General features: G+C 33.1%; 2 protein-coding genes across 2 annotated transcripts; both read right to left on the bottom strand.

Moving 5' to 3' along the window:
* Positions 1 to 1639: 1639 nt before the first annotated feature.
* On the bottom strand, positions 1640 to 5750 carry LOC110915250 (target of rapamycin complex subunit LST8). Its single transcript, XM_022159917.2, has 12 exons — positions 5591 to 5750; positions 5341 to 5483; positions 4756 to 4872; positions 4474 to 4575; positions 4237 to 4349; positions 3796 to 3865; positions 3624 to 3701; positions 3246 to 3362; positions 3039 to 3133; positions 2873 to 2952; positions 2709 to 2768; positions 1640 to 1995 (listed from the first exon to the last, which is right to left on the bottom strand). The coding sequence occupies exons 3-12, from the start codon at positions 4861 to 4863 to the stop codon at positions 1868 to 1870; spliced, it is 951 nt and encodes a 316-aa protein (XP_022015609.1). The 5' UTR covers positions 4864 to 4872; positions 5341 to 5483; positions 5591 to 5750; the 3' UTR covers positions 1640 to 1867.
* A 9820-nt stretch (positions 5751 to 15570) lies between these two features.
* LOC110916471 (mitochondrial substrate carrier family protein E) lies at positions 15571 to 21539 on the bottom strand. The gene is made up of 9 exons (XM_022161202.2): positions 21307 to 21539; positions 19452 to 19567; positions 19234 to 19291; positions 18909 to 19058; positions 17860 to 18070; positions 17721 to 17766; positions 17518 to 17638; positions 17360 to 17432; positions 15571 to 15999 (listed from the first exon to the last, which is right to left on the bottom strand). Exons 1-9 carry the CDS (start codon positions 21398 to 21400, stop codon positions 15789 to 15791), a joined length of 1080 nt encoding a protein of 359 aa, XP_022016894.1. The 5' UTR covers positions 21401 to 21539; the 3' UTR covers positions 15571 to 15788.
* Positions 21540 to 21973: the final 434 nt, after the last annotated feature.

Raw genomic sequence — 21973 nt, 5'->3', positions numbered from 1 at the left:
GTGCTTAAAATATGCTTAAATACCCTTAACGGGTCAAAATAAGCATATGAGCGAAAACGGGTTTAGAATACGTAAGAAACCCATGGTTTGGACCTTGAATAATAGGAAACTGATATAAGACGAGGTTCATGATAATTGTATGCAACACACTAGTTTTTGTTTGATAAAATCATGAACGGGTCAAAAATTGGTAATTATATATTAAGCCGAAGGCTTAAAAGTCTCAAATTTTGTTAATCCGGATGTCGGATTTTAACTCCATGTGATGGAGAATCGAATTACGATCACGTAGGAAGAAGCGGATCGTAAAACGGATAAAAAATGATCGAGTTATGATCGTTTAAGTCGAAATTTGGATTGTTGGTAATGTACAGCAACAGAACCAAAACATTCTGTCAAAAACACACCCTCGCGTCGCACGACAGGGTAGGTAAATTGTTGTCGCGGCCCGCGACGGGGCTTGCGTCACGCGACAGCCTGATCCTCATCGCGTCGCAGCACGCGACAGGTTAAATGTCAGCCAATTTGTTGTTGTGTGTTGTTTTGGGTCTTAAGAACTTGAAAAACACATTATAAAAGAATCATAACTAACTCATTTCACGTTTAATGAAATGTAGGTTGCTTTATAGTGCCGGAAGACGATCAAGCTCGATAAAGAACCGAACACGATTATGAATTCAAGCTTCCACGTTATATTTCGTAGTCATGTTTTAAACAATGAATATTTATACAAAATGTTAAAATGTTTTATTTCTTAAAATGTTTTTAACAAACTCATAATTTCAAGTGTATTTGTAATTGATAATACACAATTATAGTTGATGTTTATATGTAATCGTTTAAATCAAGTAAGGGTCTTAAACATACCCCTTCAAAAAGGAATTGAAAGGAAATCAAACATTTTATGTGTTCCCTAGTTAAGAGGAAAAGAAAAAAAGAAACAATTTATTATTACACCATTTTAACCTGAAATCTGATTTATTTGACCTAATGAACACTCCGAATTGAGATAGTTTACCACAAGGTAATATTTGATAACTACTTCCATCATTCCATGCATAAAAAGGAATAACAATAATGATATGAGAAAACACAAAACTGTGGAGTAACATAGCAACGAGCAAGACTCGATTTAGTTGCAAACGTTTTCTTTACACAAGGCTTTAACAGTTAACACTGTCATCCTCATCATACCAATCATCCTCATCATAGCAAGACGGTTGTAGGTTCTAAACCATGGTCAAAACGAAAAAAAAACAGCGCGTACCTAATTTATGAACAGAAGTACATCACGACTAAAGAAAAACATGGCTAAAAAAGAAAAATAAACGACATGCATAGACAAATCGCTACCAAAATGTTCATCCCTAATCATTTTTTTTTTCAGTTATCAATAACTGATTCAACCCTTGTAATACACAAAATTCTAACGTAGTTACACGGATAAAAAATGAGAAGTGGATCCGTGGTATATATGTATACATATACTGTTTGTGTACATAGTATTCACAAACGAACACACTATTCGTAAAACTACTAGAAAATACAGTGTATGCACTATATTCACCAGGACCAACCTACACAATAATCACTAATCCACCACCATCTAACTCAAAACCATTCAAAAAAACAAAACAAACAAAACAAAAAAAGAAGGTTTACTAGATAAACAAATGAGGTGTGACATCAAGGAAACACAATTTACATCCTTCAAACAAACAATTTAATTAAACACACTATGAGGATCAAACTATGGCCCAACTAAGCACCATCTAGCAACCTGCAGCGAAGCATGGCGGTAGAATACGACGCTGACTTGCACCCGGAACACACATCAAATACAATCTTAAGAAAACCGCCACCGACATCAAGCACCGGTAGTTTCTGCACCATCATGAAGAGCGCAGCACACGGTGGCTTTATGATGTCCCTGATACACTCTGATATCTTCACCAGTAGACATCGACCATAACCTCGCTGTAGTATCCGAAGACGCTGAAACATAGAAAGAGGGAAACTGTATTATTACATACATAATAAGGTTAATAGCATAAAAAACTAAAACTAACAATGTTTCTTATTTTCATAAAAAAAAATAAAAATAAAATAAAAAAGTTTCTCAACATAATTTTGTTAATAAAGCCCCTCGGCTTGTCACGAAAAACTCATTAAAGTAAGTTTTGTATATTAAAGTCCCTAATCTTGTCTAAAATGCACGTGTTTTTGAAAAATTCTAGCATACTAACTTGTTAAACACTTAAATTGATCAAAATAAAATGGTATTTTATTTTATTTTTTTATATTGTTATTTAACTAATTTATATAAAAACGGTATTATTTTTTTGTAACGTTATTTGACCAATTTGAGAGTTGACATGTCATTTTTTAAAAAATTTCACAAGTGCAATTTTATACAAGTTTAGGAATTTTAATCTACAAGAACTAGTTTAAAAACCTTTTACACGTTGAGGGACTTTGATATACCAAAATTAAATTGAGGTACGTTTTCGTGAAACATAAAGTAAAGTACTTTTTATGGCATATAACCAATTTGACCCATTTTCGTTTTAATTAAATCTTTAAATTCAACTCGTTTGACCCGTCAGAGATAAAACATAACCCAAATCACTCATTTACACGTAGACGGATTGAATATGCCATCTGTACATAGAACCGCTGGAAAATGACAAATATTGCATGTCAAATACCTGTAATGAGATAAGCACCGTCTACAGAGAACACGCAATCCCACACCCAACGTTGATGTCCTGAAACATTCAAAACTAAAACTTAGCCAAAAACGAAGCTCTGCAACATGATACCGACATTCTCGGTATCTCGCGGTTTCTCACACATAACAAACTTAACGTACCGACGAGGGTTTTCTCCAAGGTGAAACCGTCTACATTCCATATCTTAACTGTACTATCAGAAGACGCAGTTGCTAGGTACCTGTTTTAACAGTCATTTTCAAAATAAACAGACCGAGCCACCCCCGAAAAAAGGAACGAAAGAAGTCTGAAATAGTGAAATCTAACCGTTGAGGCTCACAAAACTCGGGTGAAAGAAGACATTTAAGGATGTAACCGTCATGAGCCTGTAGCTTGTGAAGTGGCTCAAAGTTGGTCATGGTCTGTAACACAACACGAAAATGGTCAGCATGCTTACGACTAGCCTAAAGGGTTGACTAAGCGGAGGTCAAATAAACCGCTCATCCAGTTTCATTCTAACTAAATAAATGATACCTGTGTTCCACGCAATAACCTCCACACGTAACATGTTCCTTTGTTGTTTGCAGCAACCACCAAACTTCCATCCCACATAACTGTCAGTGATCTAACTGCTGTATCAACCTCTGGCACCTGAGTCAAATCCATACAGCTGTTGATACACACACATATATATATATACAGATAGAGAAAGAGAGAGAGATATAGTAACAGGAACCCAAAACTGACCCAAAGTCCCAAACCCGTTTAGGCCGAACCCAAGCCCACGTATCGTGTTAAGTTTGATACGTGTGAGAAATTCACACCCCTAAGCATACACTTGAAAAATGTCTACTCATATAATTTTTCAGAAATTAAAACACGACGGTAAAATGACGGAAAATCATCACATACCAGCTCACAGCTGCACGAATTTGCAGTCAAGTCCCATACACGAATATTGCCATTTTGGTCACCGGATATCAACTCAGTCTTCAGAGCCGACAACAATAGAGCAAAACAATACATAAGTGAAATAATAAGTGGTCATGTGAACCAAAAATACACAATTTCAAGGATTACACACCTGATTAGGATGCAAAACAACGGTGTTAACAGCAGCACGACTTTCATATTCTCGCTGGCACCCAGGGGCCCTAATGCCGATTCATATAAGAAAGATCAAGATTTCTAAAATGTGGAAGAAAAAAGATGGTGTTTCACGTTAAAGGTGACAAGAATGGGTCGGTTGGAGATCAAAATGGGTTCGAATCAATTGGGTTAGTTTATATAAGTATGGCCCGCAAAAACACTTCTTTATCCATTTATTATAGATAACTTGCAAGTTAAATAAGCAAAATTATTATGGTAATAATATATAACTATTAAATATAGTGATTTAGATGGTTTTGCATATAGAAAAAGTAAATAAATTTTTTTGAGACGTTTGGCTCATTCTTATTTTAGATTAAAAAAATATAAAATTGACCCGTTTGAGATATAAATATTAAGATGAACATTGACTGACCTCAAGTCCCAAATCTTTACGGTTCCATCTTCTGAACCCGAGTACATCCATTTTCCATCACATTGGAACCCTACAGCCATAACATTGTTCGTGTGTGAATCATAGCTCATCACCTGTCATTGTAACAAAGTCTACATATTATGTTACCTGAACATGCATACGTGCGTATGTGTTGTTTATATGCATATATGCATGTGTGTGTATTGTACTGGAGAGAGAGAGAGAGAAAGAAAATACAGGCTGAGGGCTGGTCGAATTAACATCAAAGAGTCGAATGTGCGGGTTCCCTGCAGCAGCCAGGAACCTCTTATCTGGAGTTATCTCAAGCCGGTTAACTTGCTGTACAAAAACAAGGTTAAACCAGACATCAGACGATAAATAAAAAATTCATTTTTCAAAACAAATTCTTTATTGAAGTGTATTTTAAAGGGTACATACTTAATAAACAATCAGACCCTTGGCAAACAAAAACCACAAACACGTAAAGCAATGCGAAAATATACGATTTTGAGATCTTACGGATTCTGGGTACTGAATGGTTCGATAGCACCGCCCACTTTTAGCCTCCCAGAACCTAATAGTGTGGTCATAGCTAGCAGTAGCCAAAATAACAGACGGTTGAGTCATACCTTATTTCTGGTTAACAATAAAAAAGGTCAGTAAGTACTATAAACATAAAGATAGATATTCTTACACACACACACACAAAAAAAAAAAAAAAAAAAATACACCAAATACACTTCTGAATGGTTAAGACCTCCAATCTGAATTTGTCAAACATTTGCCTCTGAACGGCTAAGCATTATACAAACTCTTAATGGTTCTATACTGGTTCAGCACTTAACCATTCAATATTGCCAAACAGCCCCTTAGTATTGACAGATACTTTTAGACATTTTCTCTAAATATGATTATTGTTGTTTATGCCTAAGATGTCACACAGGTGTGCATCATATGTGTGAGATGGCAACAAGCATTGACTTTACACAATTTCAATAATTTTTCAAACACCATATATTCTTGAAAATTTAATGCATAAATTAAATAAAAAAACAAATAAATTATTGAACCCTAGAATCAAGTAACTGTAACAGATGATCATACTGCTGTTATTGCATCAATTAGGCTCCAAGTTTCAATCTTTCTGTAGAAAATCTTCAAGATCCAAATCTTGTATGATGAAACAGCTCTGAAAATATGTGTTGCTTCGCATGGGTTTTGATAAAATTCTATAAATCTTGATACAACTGGGGAAATAATAAGAAAAATTAGGTTAAAAATATGATTTTTTTTTTTTTTTGGTGATGATGAATTTGCAGAGAAAAGAAAAGGGAAAGTAGGAAAGTGAATAAACCTCAAGATTCTGCAGAACCCACTAAGAATGATCGGGTGCGCATCATGGGCGATGAAATTTGGGATCAGTGGCCGATCAGTCGTGATGTTGTGGCCTTTTCTGGCGGCTTCATGTTCTTGGGCCTTTGTTTTTAACCCTATGTTTTGGGATTCTTTTTATTATTATTTTCACATTTTAAGGAGCAAGAGGATTCGCATCCGTTAATGATATCAAGTGGTGGATGACTTGCATTTCTCTTGGAATGATAGGAAACCTAGGAAAACTTGGGTTCGATTCTTGAGCTAAACGGATTTTACCGGTAATTTCATCGTCATGCCTACGGGCGGGTGAATTACCGATAATTTCACCATTCTGATCATGGTGGAATACACACTTGGGATGTTAACCTTGTTAAACCAAAGATTGAGTGTGGCTTGAACTTACAAAATTTTGTTAACTTTGAAGTGATGACAAGGTCAATGTACAAAAACAAGTTATTTTAGGATAGTGTGACTCATACTAAGAGATTTTCTTGTTGAACTTGTGGTTAGTGTGAATGTGTGAAAGCATTGCTTAGTGTTGAACTTGTGGTTAGTGTGAATGTGTGAAAGCTTTGCTTAGTGAAGTGAAGTATGTGAGTATAAGATCAACTCCTTATAACTTGGTAGATCATTAAGTTGATACAATGACCAATATTCATCATCAAAACTATAAGTTTGACCCAATAATTAACAAATTAAGAAATGTCATGCTTAATAATAAAAATACAGATTAATTGTGTGGGTTCCCGCCCGGGTGGCCGCAGGTTCGAGTCCACTCTGGTACCAATATTGGGTAATTCCAGTGTGGCTAGACCTTAGGGGGGGGCTGGGATTCGAACTCGTGTGGGGGTTCAATTCTTGAGAGGTGTGTACCGCTGAGCCGTTCAAAAAAAAATTAGAGCACCCTAGTTTAAGTAACCACATGTAATACATAGAAAGTTGGATTTCTCACGGATTTATATATCGACTTGAGTGAAATTACTATATTTTGTAGTCCTAAAAATTGGTGTAATATGATATATACCTACTTAAACAATGACAAGATGTTTTATATTGATTGAATTGGTTGAAGTATTAATACGTTCAACATGCATAACTTAATCGTTTTTGCTAATAATCATCGTATGTAAAAATGATATATTTGTTGTGAAACAACGACCTACTAGCCTAATATCAAACAATAAGAGAAAGAGATGTAGGGAGAAAAAGACTGATATTTCATTGATTGAGATATGTATTACAAGAGATACAAAGACTATATATAATTGAGGAAAACTTGTCGAACAAGCCTAATCTATTTTAGGTGTTGATAACCACATTAATAATAATATATTCATAACACTCCCCCTTGGTTATCAACATAATACGCTTGATGTTGCCTCGTTAAAAACCTTGCTAGGAAAACCCGGTGGGACAAAACCATAGCTAAGGGAAAAAGAGTGCAGCGTGTAATGCGCATTATCCCCCCCTGATACATCTAGATCAGGTATGTTGCCTCATTAAAAAAAACCTTACTAAGAAAACTCATTGGGATAAAACTTAGTTAAGGGAAAAAGAGTGCAACTTGAATAAATCTCCCCCTCATTATAATATGTATCCTTTAAGTAAAGGGTGTCCATCATCCTCGAAAGTTGCTCAAAACTTTTGTAGAATGATTTTTGTCGTTTGATGCCTTGAAGTGCAATCCTTTATCTTGAGTAATGTTGTAAAATCTTCTTGTGATACTTCTAGTGCTTCCTCTTGCGAACAAATACCATAAGATCCAAGACTATTTGTGTTATATTCTTTATATCTACAAGACTAACAGAACTAGCTTTCATGGGTTAGTAAAATATAGACACATATCATTCTTACCTTTAGGGTATCAAAATATCTGCTTTACCATTCAAATGTCTCCTCATTGGACATTTGCTTTCTCCTGATGATGCTCAGACATCATCACAGTAAATTGCGATTATAGTGAACTTTTAAGAAAGAACATTTGATAAAGATGGATAATATTATCAAACTTATATTGCTCTTTATCAGAATATATCATGAGTTGTACAACACTCAACTTGACTATTTTAGTTCATACTATCTTTAACTTTACAAAGATACATTCTTGAGAACTTGAAATCAATGCTTCAGGCATTTGCAATCATATACATACTTCTTTCAACTTAAAAAAAAAACAATGTATGTGCATTCACTCTTTAGGAGTTCTATTACATATACCTCTTTATTGATTTCTATATCATATGCAAGGATGTCTTGAATATTTAATCCATATTGTACCATGCTTATACATTGTACATTAAGATGCCTTAATAACCAGGCACAAGTTTTCTATGTATAGTTATTGGTGCACAAAAATTACATCCTTAAGATGTTGCAGCTAACCTTATAAACTCTTAAATGCTTTACGATACCCATCAGGATTTCCAATTATATTCAACGTATTCAAATATGAATTTGTATACAACGATCATATCATTCTCGAGAACTCATTTTACATGATTTTTAATAATTCAAATCCTTGAGGGACTTTCATGTAAACTTTTAGTATCAAGTGATACATAACATTCATATGACGCATATCAATTCTCTCTTTATGTTACCAGACTAAAACAAATATTGGAAAGTCATTACATCCACCACTAGAGAATGTGTCTTATTATAATCAATCATGGATTTTTGCGAAAATCCTTATGCACCATATTTGATTTATCTCATTTAATTTGATTTTCACATGATTCGCATAAAAGCCCCATTAATATCCAACATACTTTACAAATTCAGTTGTAATGATTGTTGGTCCGGAAACTTTCCATTTCATTAGAGAATTTAAATCTGCCATACTTTGCGTCTTTCCATTTTGGCCAATCATTTATGTATTTTCATTCATAAGCAGATCTTAAATATTGATCCTCGTCATTTCATCATTTCAAGCGCTATATTATATACAAAAGTATAACGACGTCGATTTTGTTTCGATTCCATACATATCTTAGACATGATACAGCTTATCGAGATCTCTTTATTTTCAGGTACCTGTGGTTCTTCTTGAACCATCATGTCTACTGTCTTTCCAGAAGATTTTATTACTATAACCTCGACTTGACCATCTTAATTACTTGCTCCAATTTTCGAGGAATTATATTACTGGAATCGACCAGTCTAGCACGCTTCAGGCGTGCAATAGACTCATTAGAAAATATGTGGTTGTCCTCATGGGACACAAATATGTCTAGAGCATAAGCAGTTGATTATGTGACTTACTTAGTCACTCTACTTAGGTCAGTGAATTTGTCTGGTAATTTGTTCTTTAATATTGGTAAATGAATTATCCTTTGAACTTTTGATTCACCGTTTATAGTCTGAGGATCAATGATAATTCATTCTAAATCATTTCTATTTCCAACTGCCTTTAATCTCCCCCTCACGTTGGGAATGCTGATCCATTAAAATGGATATCAATTAACTGAGTCGTAAATAAATATCTCGTGAAAGACTCTGTTCGTTATCATATATTCCCAACCATCTTTTAAGGTCCCATCTTTGTGCATAGTGGTGGATCATTTTCAACATATACCGCACAACCAAAATCTTAGAAGGGACATCTTTGGTTCCTGACCAAAAACCAACTATAATGGGGAGAAACTATTAGAACATGTTGGCTTGATGTGAGTTAATGTTATTGCATGTACAATTACATGTACTAGAAACATGAACTTTCGCTCTTGTGATCATTGACTTTGCAATAAGTTATAGACGTTTAGTGATCGTCTTCAATAAAACATGTATTCCAATGATGATCAATAGCTTGGGAATTCAATTCATTATTGCAACCGTAATAAATTTTTCAATCTGGATTAATATGCTTGTGATCAAATTAACTAAGCCACAATCACACAAACTTCAGGTTGTGGATTTGATAACCATTTAGACGATGCATCGATTTAAAACACTAAATGGTATCATGTTGGGATATGCATATCCTTTAATCACTTCTAGAATATTTAGGGATTCCCACTCTACTTTGGTTGGTAAATAATGAATTTCCCTTGAAAGAAAATATTGCATGCTAATTACCAACTTGAAGAATCTTTTAGTTCTTCAATACGTTTCACATCATCATTGACACGGTGTGGTCTAACCGGTCATGCCAATTAATTAAATAATTATTAAGTTTACATGAAAAAATATACAAAAGAATCTCATCATCCATACTATCATGGTATATCACTTTTGCCCTTTCCATATTCCATTTTCATATAATCACTCCTTTAATTTGCCATTTCTGATGGTCAATCTCATTATTAACATGATCATCAATACATTTTTTTCAATTATATTCATGATCACAACGATCAATACATAGTCATATTCACTTTAGTGAATGAAGTAAAACCAAACAAGTTTCATGGTTTTTCATTACTTCCTCAGACATAATAATATGAGATCATTATTCATTTTATCTCTTTTATAATATTGTTACTTCATGAGCATATATAATTTGCTCTTCTTATAACATCATATATGAAGTAACATGTCCTGGTCATATTAAAATATTTAGTTTAAAATATTATGGCATTGTACAAGCTCATAATGAGATTTAGAGAGTATGACATTTTGGATGTCATGTCTAAGCATATTTATATTCTTTTCACACGAGTGATTATAAGCCACAAGTTTTGTTTAGTTATTCTCTTTAATACGTCTTACTATAAAAATTAATGTTGACGTATAGAACACAAGTAATACCATTGAATCATATACAATACACAATTTAATAGCAGGTTACCTTGTAAAACAAATTATAATAAAAAAAAATTATGAAACAAGATGCTCTTTTTTATCACAGTTACGAGCAGATTGATATAACCTGACATGCTATGACCAATCACAAGTATTTGCAAAACCATAACTAAACCTTTATTACTATAACTAAACCTTTCTTTATAACAATAGATTATGTTGTCCACATATAAATGATATTGAGAAGTTTCTAGTAAATTTGCAAAATTATCTTTGTCACACATATTCATATGTTCAAATTTTATACAATCATATATTTGCAATGAAGTTCGATATAAACAAATACACATGATAACATCCATAAATATCAACGTGATAACATCCATAAATATCATGATACGTAGAACAATAACTAAATCAATTAAGTCAAACATAAAAAATCATACATTGAGATCTTAATAGAAAGTCATGGGAATATCTAAAGCTCTAAAGCTTTAAGTTTACTTAGAGAATCAGAGTTGTTATGAAAACCAACATATACAACATATTCATCCTCATGTGATAATCAAAATCTTGAGTTTTCAATTTTCTTAACTCTTTGCACTCAAATTATGAAAACCAACATATACAACACAAATTTTTTTTGATTAAAATGTAAAGTACAAACTATAGCAATTCAACTAAAAAGAAATTAATATTACTTTACAGATCACACAATAAAATGGTTTAGTGAACAGGTAAAAAAAAACACTTTATAAGAATTATGAGCAACTCAACTAAATTTACTCGAATATGATTACTCAAATAATAGAATGCCATTAAATTCCTATTATGTTTCAATAATAGATTATCCTTTTATTGCTTGCAAACAAGTTTTTGTTTTATGTAATAATAAATTTTATAAGGATAGATAATGTCAATGTAAAGTTACAATATATCCTTTACCACACAAACATTCGTATATTTGAATGTTATACAATTCATATATTTTCAATAAAGTTCAAATATAAACACACTAGGTTAGTTTCCCGTGTGTTACACGGGTTGAACAATTTAAACTATATAGTATAGATATTTCCTGTAAATGCAAAACAAAGACAGAGACATTTACATACCATATTGACATAAATGAGTTAATATAAATGTAACCCATCAACTCGTACATATTAATTAATGTCGTAGAGTTCGATAAGACGGCTCTAATGTCGGTTGAATGAGGTCAATCAGAGTCTATTTGATACCCTTTGTACGACTTCTTATTTTTTGAATCTTTGTATTTGATTCTAAACCTATTATTAATATTATTGATAATAATTTTAGTTATATATATAAATAATATTATATATATATCAATAATATATTTAGTCTAACATATTATTCCATATATAAAGAAGCAACTTTTTAGTGCATCATGAGTTGTACATTGTGCTTTGGGCATTTTCCAAAAAAAAAAAAAACCCTTGATTTTTTAGTTTTAACCGAAAGGTTTTTACCTTTTCCAATTTTAACCCTACATAATTTGTTTTTTTTTAACTTTAACCAAAAACTTTTTATTATTTGCAATTTAACTTCATAACTTTTGTCACATATACTTTTCATCTTTCGCAAATTTTCGTTTTACGTATAGTTCTAAATTTTTCGAGTTAATACGACGCAACATGCATGTGAGGTTCAACGTTTTTACCTCTATTTTCCCATGTTTGACAGATTCGTCGCAACATGCATACCCTAGGTCGAGTCAGTGTTGGTGGTCGATGACGGTTGTGTGATATTAGTACTATTTGACACCGTTTTACGCCTCACCGCAACGTGGGGTGTGCTTTGGGGGGTTTTCAAAGAAAAATGGTTATGCATATGGTTGTCGTAACGTTGGCTTTGGGGGTTTTCCAAAAAAAATGATTTTTTTTTACTTTTCACCCAAAAGTATTTCATAAATTACTTTTAACCCAAAATTATTTGTTTTATTACTTCTAACCCAAAACTTTTTATCTTTTGCAATCTATCCTCATAACTTTTTTATTTTCAATTTTGGTCATTTATAGTTTTCATTTTCCGCAAATTTTTCGCTTTACGCTTGGTTCTAAATTTTGTGACTTAACACATCGCAACATGCGTCTTTGGTTTAACGTTTTTACTTTTCGTTCTAAATTTTGTGAGCTAACACGATGCAACGTGCGTGTGTGGGTGAACGTTTTTACATCGTCTATTTTTTCCCTGTTTGACAGGTTTAACATAACGTGCGAGTCCTAGATCGACTTAGTTATAACTAAAGAATCCCCGCCGCATTGCGGCGGGTCGCAATCCTAGTTAATATTATTATGAATTTCGAAACTTGTTTAGCTAGGATTTAAGATTCTATTGAAGTTTTAGTTTAACAATAGGTTATTGAATTAATAATAAGAATTTGTATTAGATTAGATTAAATACTATTATTATTTGTATTAGATTAGATTAAATATTATTATTAGTATTTTTAATAATTTTAATCAATTAAATGAGAGAATGACAAGTGTCCAAAAACAGGTTTCTTTTATTATATAGTATAATAGATATATAATATCATCCACAACTATCATGGTTATGAAAATAATGATAAAATCAATTAAGTTAAAGATAAATATATCCATATAAACTTGTAAGTTCCTAGTAAGAGGAATAATCATTAGTTATATATTACTTTATGGTGTATTTGATTTTAAACCCGAATCTAACATAGTCTTACATGACAACAAACTCCCATATAATACAATAAAAACTTTATAAAGTTACTTTAACTAATGGATTAAGATAATTCAACAACGATGAAAAAAAATGATTAGATTCACTCATACCATTAGAGTTCTCTACATCAAAAACTTATTGGTATTGGGGCAAGATTTAGGGAAAACGCCTATAAGATCCCGTTTCTATTGGTATTAAACATATATAAGAACACAATAATTTATCAAAGTATAGAATCAATTTATAAACAGAAACATTATAAACATGTAACCAAAACACATACTTTGTTTATATTAATCAGAAATTATTTTATAAAAATAAATTAATCTGATAGGTTGGAGATAATACCAGATTAAAGAATGAAGAACCGATCAAAATTTGTAGAACTCCTCTATCATCAAGTCATCTGTTTCGTAAGGCAAAACAATCATAAGATGACTTAGGTACAAGTGCTATTGGTGGCGGCTACATAAACTAGGGTTTTGAAAAGAGCACTATCGTGCTGATAACGTGTTGTGAAACAACGACCTACTAGCCTAATATCAAACAATAAGAGAAAGAGATGTAGGGAGAAAAAGACTGATATTTCATTGATTGAGATATGTATTACAAGAGATACAAAGACTATATATAATTGAGGAAAACTTGTGGAACAAGCCTAATCTATTTTAGGTGTTGATAACCACATTAATAATAATATATTCATAACAATATTAATGTACTCGCCTTGTATACCTTGTACACATGCCGTGAAACAGTGGCAGACACATGACTTTTTTTCAATGGGGTCCATTTTTTTCGGTGTTCAAAATTTTCATAAGAAAACGTTCAAATTTTCGGGTTGGTCCTCATTCGGGTCGGGTCATACCGATGTTTGAACCAGATTTAAAAAAATAGAGGAAAAACGAGCTATACAAGGATTGAACCCATGATCTCTTGTTGGTAAATAAAGAGATTTACCACTACACAGTTTCCTTTTCTTTTTATGGTGTCCACCTAATTGTATATACGGGGTCCTTATACAATTTAATATACCTAATCTACTAATTTTTTTTAAAAACATTGGAGTCCGGGGACCCCGACTCACTCTATGTGGGTCCACCCTGCCTTGAAACATATACGAAAAATGGTACATATTGCTAGTAGTTTTTTTTTTCTGAAAATTTATCTATATATTAAAAAAACAATTTAATGAATAGTATCTACACCATTCAATACTTGTCATGTGGCAATTATTTTTTCATTTATCCACCTTCTATCAGAATATTGGTACGGTCATGTTCGGTATCGGTACATTAAGGTAAAAACCGACACCAGCCTAGTACAGAAAACACCAAAAGTTGATACCAAATTTATATTGAAAATCTTTTACTTATATTCAAAATTAAGTTTTGAACATTATGTGTGTGTGTTGGGGCTTTAAATTAAACCTAAAAATGTTTTCACGTGTTGACAAGTATATGCATAAAGCCATAATGACCAAATATATCATATATGTATTTGATATTAAAAAAAATATCCTTATAACCGTAAAGACACTACCGCATGTGTAATTGAGTCAAATTATCAAATTTGGACGTATAAATTGTTATATGTTGTTTACGCGTGTTTTGTCGATCATGTCATTTGCTATCAAGAAGCTAGTTTGTCGTTTGATATGGTTCATTTTTCACAATATTTAGGATTTATTTCCAATATGTGATAATCAAAATGCATGTTTGTATGAAAAATGATTATATGAAACTCTCATTGGACAAAAAGTAAATAACTTTTTTTTTTTTTTGTTGTTGGACAAAAAGTAAATTTTTTTTTTGTTTAAAGCAATAATACCTAAAGATTCAACCTAGGTATTGTATGTTATCTTAAGATTGTTTGTAAAGAGGATAAATATGGAGTAAAACTATTATAAAATATATCGTCTCATAAAACAAAAAGATATCATACGATATAAATAGAGATGTACAAATATACATCATTAAACAAAAAGATATCATAAGATATAAAATAGAGATATACATCACTAAACCTTATGCATAAAGTCCTTTCATATGTGATTTGAAGAAACTTTGTGCAAGCATACAACTTGTTTATACATTCTCTTGACTTGTTTATCTATTCTAAAGTGTTGACTTCAAACTATTTGTGTTAAATATAAGTTAATTACTGTTTTCGTACATATGGTTTGTCAAAAATCACTATTTCAGTCCCTTAGTTTAAAAATTGCGATTTCAGTCCCCGTGGTTTCACTTTCGTAACCATTTTAGTCTCTGTACTAACAGAATAAATGGATTGAAATGGTTACAAAAGTGAAACCACATGGACTGAAATGGTTACGAAAGTGAAACCACAGGGACTAAAATCGCAATTTTTAAACTAATGAACTGAAATAATGATTTTTAACAAACCACAGGGACAAAAACAGTAATTAACTCTAATATTTCTCAGTACTTGTGGGTACATCATTTTGCTTAAACCTCTCATATCACATACGTCTCGTTCTCAAATGAAATACTTGTAAGTTGTAACATAACAACGCCAACATAAGAGAACTTTCAAACTAACATGGCTCCACATAAGCCTATTAACGTTAACCTCTTTTCTGGTTTGGATCAGTTTCGTGTCAACGGTGATTTGTCAACTCTAATCACATTTGTAATTCCTTTTTTTTTTCTAATATGTTTCAAGATTGATACAAATCTTTCTCTATAAATCCAGATCTAACTCTGCTGCAAGGGGGACTTACTTTTCTCAATCGATAAGGTGGTGACTTTATCTTCTTTGAAATGGTCTCTCAAGAATTCAACAGCCATGAATGTGAGAGCAGAAGCTGGAACATACCATATCACTCTTGGTATGCTTCCTCTAAACAACCCCTTTGGACCTTCAATCAGCCATATTCTACGAAGCGCATCCATCCAACCGTTGTACCTGAAATCAAGCTCATCTTAAAACATGTTTAACTTTTTTTAAGAGAATTTAAAATTAGAGGTCGCAAGTGGGTGGTGGTTAGGGTAACGGGTCAGTTTTTTTAACCGGTCAAAACAGTCCGGATCAGATTTAATTCGGTTGACCACTTTTTTATCCATTTTTTTATAACTTGGTATATAGAATGAATGTGTTTTTTTAATGGCAAATTTCTTTTATTCCATATCGTCTGTGGGACTTGAACCAAAGACCTCTCCCTCCCAAACTCAGGTGTTTAAAGGCTTTGTCTTTGCCAATGGACCACCACCCCATTGGTATAGAATGAGTGTGTTAACTTACTGTTATAGATGTTTGTATAAGACGACCATGAATTAAAAATAAGGTGACCATTAAACTGTTTGACATGTTCTTCTTTTAGCTATTTTTTTATTTTCATTATAGTAAAATGCCACTTTTGTCCCTTAAGTTTGGCCACTTTTGCGACTTTCGTCCTGGATTCAAAAGGTTTGAAATCTTGTCATTTTCATCTGGCTCGTTAACTCTATCCAGTTTTTCTCCGTAAAGTCAGGGGTATTTCCGTCTTTTTTGCTAACTTAAAAGGCAATTCGGTTTTTTTCACTTTATGTAAAAAGACCAAATTGCCCTTTAAGTTAACAAAAAAGACGAAAATACTCCTGACTTAATGGAGAAAAATGGATGGAGTTAATGAGTCGGATGAAAATGCCAAGATTTCAAACCTTTTGGATCCAGATGCAGAAAAACAAACCTTTCGACAAAAGTCATAGTTGTTAAAAGCTATCGCCTCTTGCGCCTAGGCCCAATTTCCTAGCGAGGCAAGGCAATTGCGCCTTAAGTCAAGGCAATTGCGCTTTAATTCTCCAGGATAGTTCATGCGCAGATTCCGGCGAGATTCCTAAATTCTTGAGAGTTTTCGGCAAAATTCTCTAAATTCTGGCAAGATTCCAGCTAGATTTCTACTTTTATCTAACGAAACAACTTTTCTACACTAATAAACTAGCATTTTATAACTTTTGGTACTAAATAGACGATATTAAATTGTTGTATAATAGCTTTAATTTATCTTATTTAAAGAATAGTATTAATTTTCTATTATATAAAAATATTTTAATTTTTTTTTTGTTCTGCGCTTTTCTTTTCTCAGGCCCGCGCTTTTTTGTGCCTTGGCCCTAGGCGAGGCCTATGCGCCCTGAGTGTGCCTAACGCCTTTAATAACTATGCTTTCAAATTTGACATGTTTGAGGTATTAATAAAAACCCATACAACCATTCATAAGAAAACGGGCCGAAAATGCCACTTGTAATTAATTAAGATCATTAGTATTCTTTGTAAATTGAAGTTGTACCTTACAATTGTGCCTTGTACTTGCAATCTTGTCTTGATTACATCCAAAGGAGTAGTAAGATATGCACTAACACCTGCACGTTTAGCATATCGCATCAATAAATCCTTAAAAATCGTATAACAAACTCGACAACGATAAGAGTAAATACATCAACATACCCCCAGCTATTCCTCCCAATACAAGCCCCTCAAAAGAACTATTCACATGGAAACTTGAATTAGGGAACCACTTTTGCCTCCCGTATTCTGTTACATCTTTTAACGCCTCATAACACGTAACCTGCAATGTAAATAAATGCTAGTTTAGATTTTAGAACAAGCCTATGACCAAACAAGCAATATATCGAGTTGTATTTAACTACCATTAAACCAGCAAATGGAACATCCCTTGCAAGTGTAGACCAATAACTGCCAATAAAACGATATGTCATTTAACATTAGCACAGACGATAACAAAACCGTAAATTAAGTGGGAACGTGAGGGTTGGTAAAAAAGTATACCCTGCGTATAACCCTTTCGGTCCTTGATCTTTCCATATTGAGCAGCCTGCCTGGAACATTCCGGAATAATAACCGTACATAGTAGCATCAGGTTTTACATGTGCAGCGTCTTTCATGACAACTGAAGTCCAGTATTTCTCCGTTCCTTGAACCTGCATACGTTGCTTTATCACCTCGCATGGGACGTATATAAAAGAGCCAAGTGTATCTCCTGTCATTAAAATGAACAAACAAATCATTATATAATATGTTAATAATATTTTGAAAGTGAAAGGTATATACAATTAGCAAGTGTTGGTGAACAGTGTTTTAACATTTTGACTTTTTTGTCCTTTTGCTTTTTTTTTTTTTTGTCTTTTTGTGTGATTATACTTTTACCCTCAACTTTTAGCATTGACACTTACAACCCCTTAACTTTCTAAAGACTTCGTAATCGAGTTTTATGTGTTTATTTTTATGTACATGCAGGTATAAATTCAAGTTGATTTACGTTTCGATGTAAATTTTTCCAAGAAATGAGTCGGGTCAAATATAATATGTTCTTATGCTTATTATTATGTACGTTTTCGGTTGGTCTACGTTTTCACGTGAATTTTATTTTATTTTTTTTCCTGGAAATGAGTCGGGTCAAATATAATACGTTTTCATGCTTATTTTTAGTTTTGACGTACATTCTTTTCGGAACGCCGCAGATAACATGCAGGAAAATTTACTAGCTTATGATGCAGGATCATCTACAAGTTAAAATAGAAGATTATCTTTTATTTATTTAAAATTCAAATTTCCTATTTTAGCTTTTTATTTCCTAGTCTATAAATTAGGGTCTACAGTTTATTGTTAATTAGTTTTTGACTGAATTGAATTTATAAGAACTTTGTTCTTGAACCTTTTGGTTCTTTTTGAGACGTATGATTATCAGTTGTTACTGAGCCATTTGAATCGCATGCAAAACTGCATCAGTTTATCAACATATCATATTGGAAGAAACAAATGTAATCACTATTTAGCATATGCACATAGAACGAGAATCAAGAAAGATAATCACTTGCCTAAAGCACCGGCAATGAAATGGGCCCAATGACCTCCAAGATTCGGATGTGTTTCTTCAATCCACTTTTTGGTTGATTCTATGACACCAAAGTATGTTGCACCTGTTGCAAGAGATCCAGTGACCCCAGGTACAACCCCTCTATAAAAACCTAAGAGTGAGGTAGATCAAAGAAAGTTTAGCAACGGGATGATAGAGACTTCCAGATGGTCATAGCGGAAATACTTAAACGAAACTCATGATGTCATTATAGGCCACCAGCTGAGTCAAATGAATGCATATGCTTAACGCTTACATAAATGATAATTTAACAGCAGATAACGCACCTCTCAAACCATCAACACCCCAGACGGCTTTGACCATCTGCAATATACTCTTTTGCTTCTGATCACAAATGCACCAACAAGACAAAGCAGGACACAAATTGTAAGAACGTTTTACATACTAACAGTATAAAACATAAGCAATGTAGTCGCATAAATTTAATTTCTAATTACAATTTTTTTAAATATGATTGTAAGCAAAATAGCAAATCACAACAGACCTGGGTTTGAGTCATAATGGCTTGACTCTGGATTCGAGTTTTCACGGTATCAATCGGGTGCATCATCCCTTCCCCAAAGCCACCAGCAATTGCTCCCCATAAGAACTCTCTCCAAACTGAACAAGTACACCACACATGACACAATACTCAGCACACATTACACATGAGAACTCTGGTCTTCTATAATATTTAAAGTCTAAAACACTTTAGAGCAGCGCATTCCAAATAATCATTAAATTGATCAGAATAACTAAAGTTAATACTTATTATATGTTTACAAGATCCTAAACTTTTTGGTTCCGCAGGAGTTATGTTATGTTAGTACATAAAATCTGATTTCTCCATAGTCTATAATCCAACTTTTAAAAAATCAAAATGAAATTATCACCCCTCAATCCACAAATAGTACCAATGCCTTCAGAAGCAAACCTAAAATAATCTTATAGAGCCTTCGCAGCACACATAGTTCTCAGTTATCAATTATCAACATATTGAATCGAAAACATAACATGATCATCAAGCAGCATAGAGAGTACACTCCAAATCAGAACATCGAACTACTAAAATGAAACGAAACTGACACATCCAGCATTTTGGATCTTGAACAAGAACTAAGTAGAAATCACTCACACACCAAATTTCTAGGTAATCAATCACTGATTCATTTCAGCAATAAACCTACTTTCGAACACACGATCAGTTTAATCAAATGCATGAAGATGTTAATTAAAAATATAAATAGAGAACGCAGCTCACATAGTACTCAGTTATCATCATAATGAATCAAAGACATAACATGATCATCAAACAGCAGACAGATAACCGTCCAAATCAGAACATCGAACTACTAAAACCTAACAAAACATTATATATCCAGCATTTTCGATTTCGAACCAGTAATGAAGCAGAAACTCATTCACACACCTAATTTCCAGGTAATCAATGATTCATTTCAACAATAAATCAACTTTCGAACACATTATCGGTTCAATCTAATGCTTGAAGACGTTAACTAACATAAAAACGAAGAACACAGCTCACATAGTACTCAGTTATTATCATATTGAATCACAAACATAACATGATCAGCAAGCAAGCAGCATAGAGAGTACAATCCAAATCATAACATCGAACTACTAAAACCTAACAAAACATTACATATCCAGCATTTTCGAACTCAAACCAGTAACAAGGCAGAAACTCACTCACACACCAAATTTCTACATAAACACTGATTCATTTCAACGATAAATCTACTTTCGAACACACGATCGGTTCATCCAACACATGAAGACGTTAATTAAACGTAGAACGCAGCTCACATAGTTCTCTGCTATCATCACACTGAATCAAAAACATAACATAATCATCAAGCGGCAGACAGAATACAATCCAAATCATAACATCGAACTACTAAAACCTAACAAAACATTACATATCCAGCATTTTCAATCTCAAACCAGTAACGCAGCAGAAACTCACACACCTAATTTCTAGGTAATCATTGATTCATTTCAAAGATAAATCTACTTTACAACACATGATCAGTTCAATCAAACGCGTGAAGACGCTAATTAAACATAAACACAGCTCATATAGTACTCAGTTATCATCATAGTGGATCAAAACATACTCAAATCATAACATCGAACTACTAAAACCTAACAAAACGTTACAAATCCAGCATTTTCGATCTCGAACAAGTAACAAAGCAGAAACTCACTCACACGCCTAATTTCTAGGTAATGGCTGATTCATTTCAACGATAAATCTACTTTACAACACACGATAGGTTCAATCAAATGCGTGAAGACGTTAACTAAACGTGAAATCGGAAGACGAAGGATAAAAGTACCGAAGAATTGATTGTTTGTTGAGACGAGTGTTGCTGAAGAATTTGTGCCTTGAAGTTCGCCGGAAGTTGAAGTGCTATCGCCGGTAACCGCCATGAAAGTTTGAAAGTCCGTTGTTATTCGGTGGATTAGGGTTTTAGTGTGGTTTTAGGTGGAGGACGAGCTTCATCTAGATTGGCATTTGTTTAGAAAGGCGTGATGTGGTGCGTTATTTTCAGGTAGAAAATTTTCTTTGACTATGAGGTGTGGAGTTTACAATTTTTATTTAAAAAATAGTAAATTACAAGTTTTGTCATTTATGTTTGTATCAAATTGCAAATTGCAAACGGCGTCCTTTACCTTTAAATTTGACGAGTTTATCTTTAACATTTTAGAATCGTGCATGTTATGTCTTTTAGCCCTAACTCAGCCAGATTTTATCGTTAAATATGGTCATGTGCGGTCATGTGCTGCGTTGCACATGAGGATATTCTTGTCATTTCAAATGATAGGGGCTATTGTGTAAAGAAGTTTTTTTACAGGGACTATTTTGTTAAACAAAAAATAAAATTTAAAACACAATAATTTATCACCAACTCCTTCATCATTAATCCTACTTTCTTTCTCCACAAAACCTCTTATCTCTCTCAGCTTTGCGAGATGTCAGAAAGCTTCAAGCATGAAGACATT

Source organism: Helianthus annuus, chromosome 4 (assembly GCF_002127325.2).
Source record: "Helianthus annuus cultivar XRQ/B chromosome 4, HanXRQr2.0-SUNRISE, whole genome shotgun sequence".
Classification (NCBI taxonomy): Eukaryota; Viridiplantae; Streptophyta; class Magnoliopsida; order Asterales; family Asteraceae; genus Helianthus; species Helianthus annuus.
This window is presented reverse-complemented; position numbering and strand designations above follow the sequence as displayed.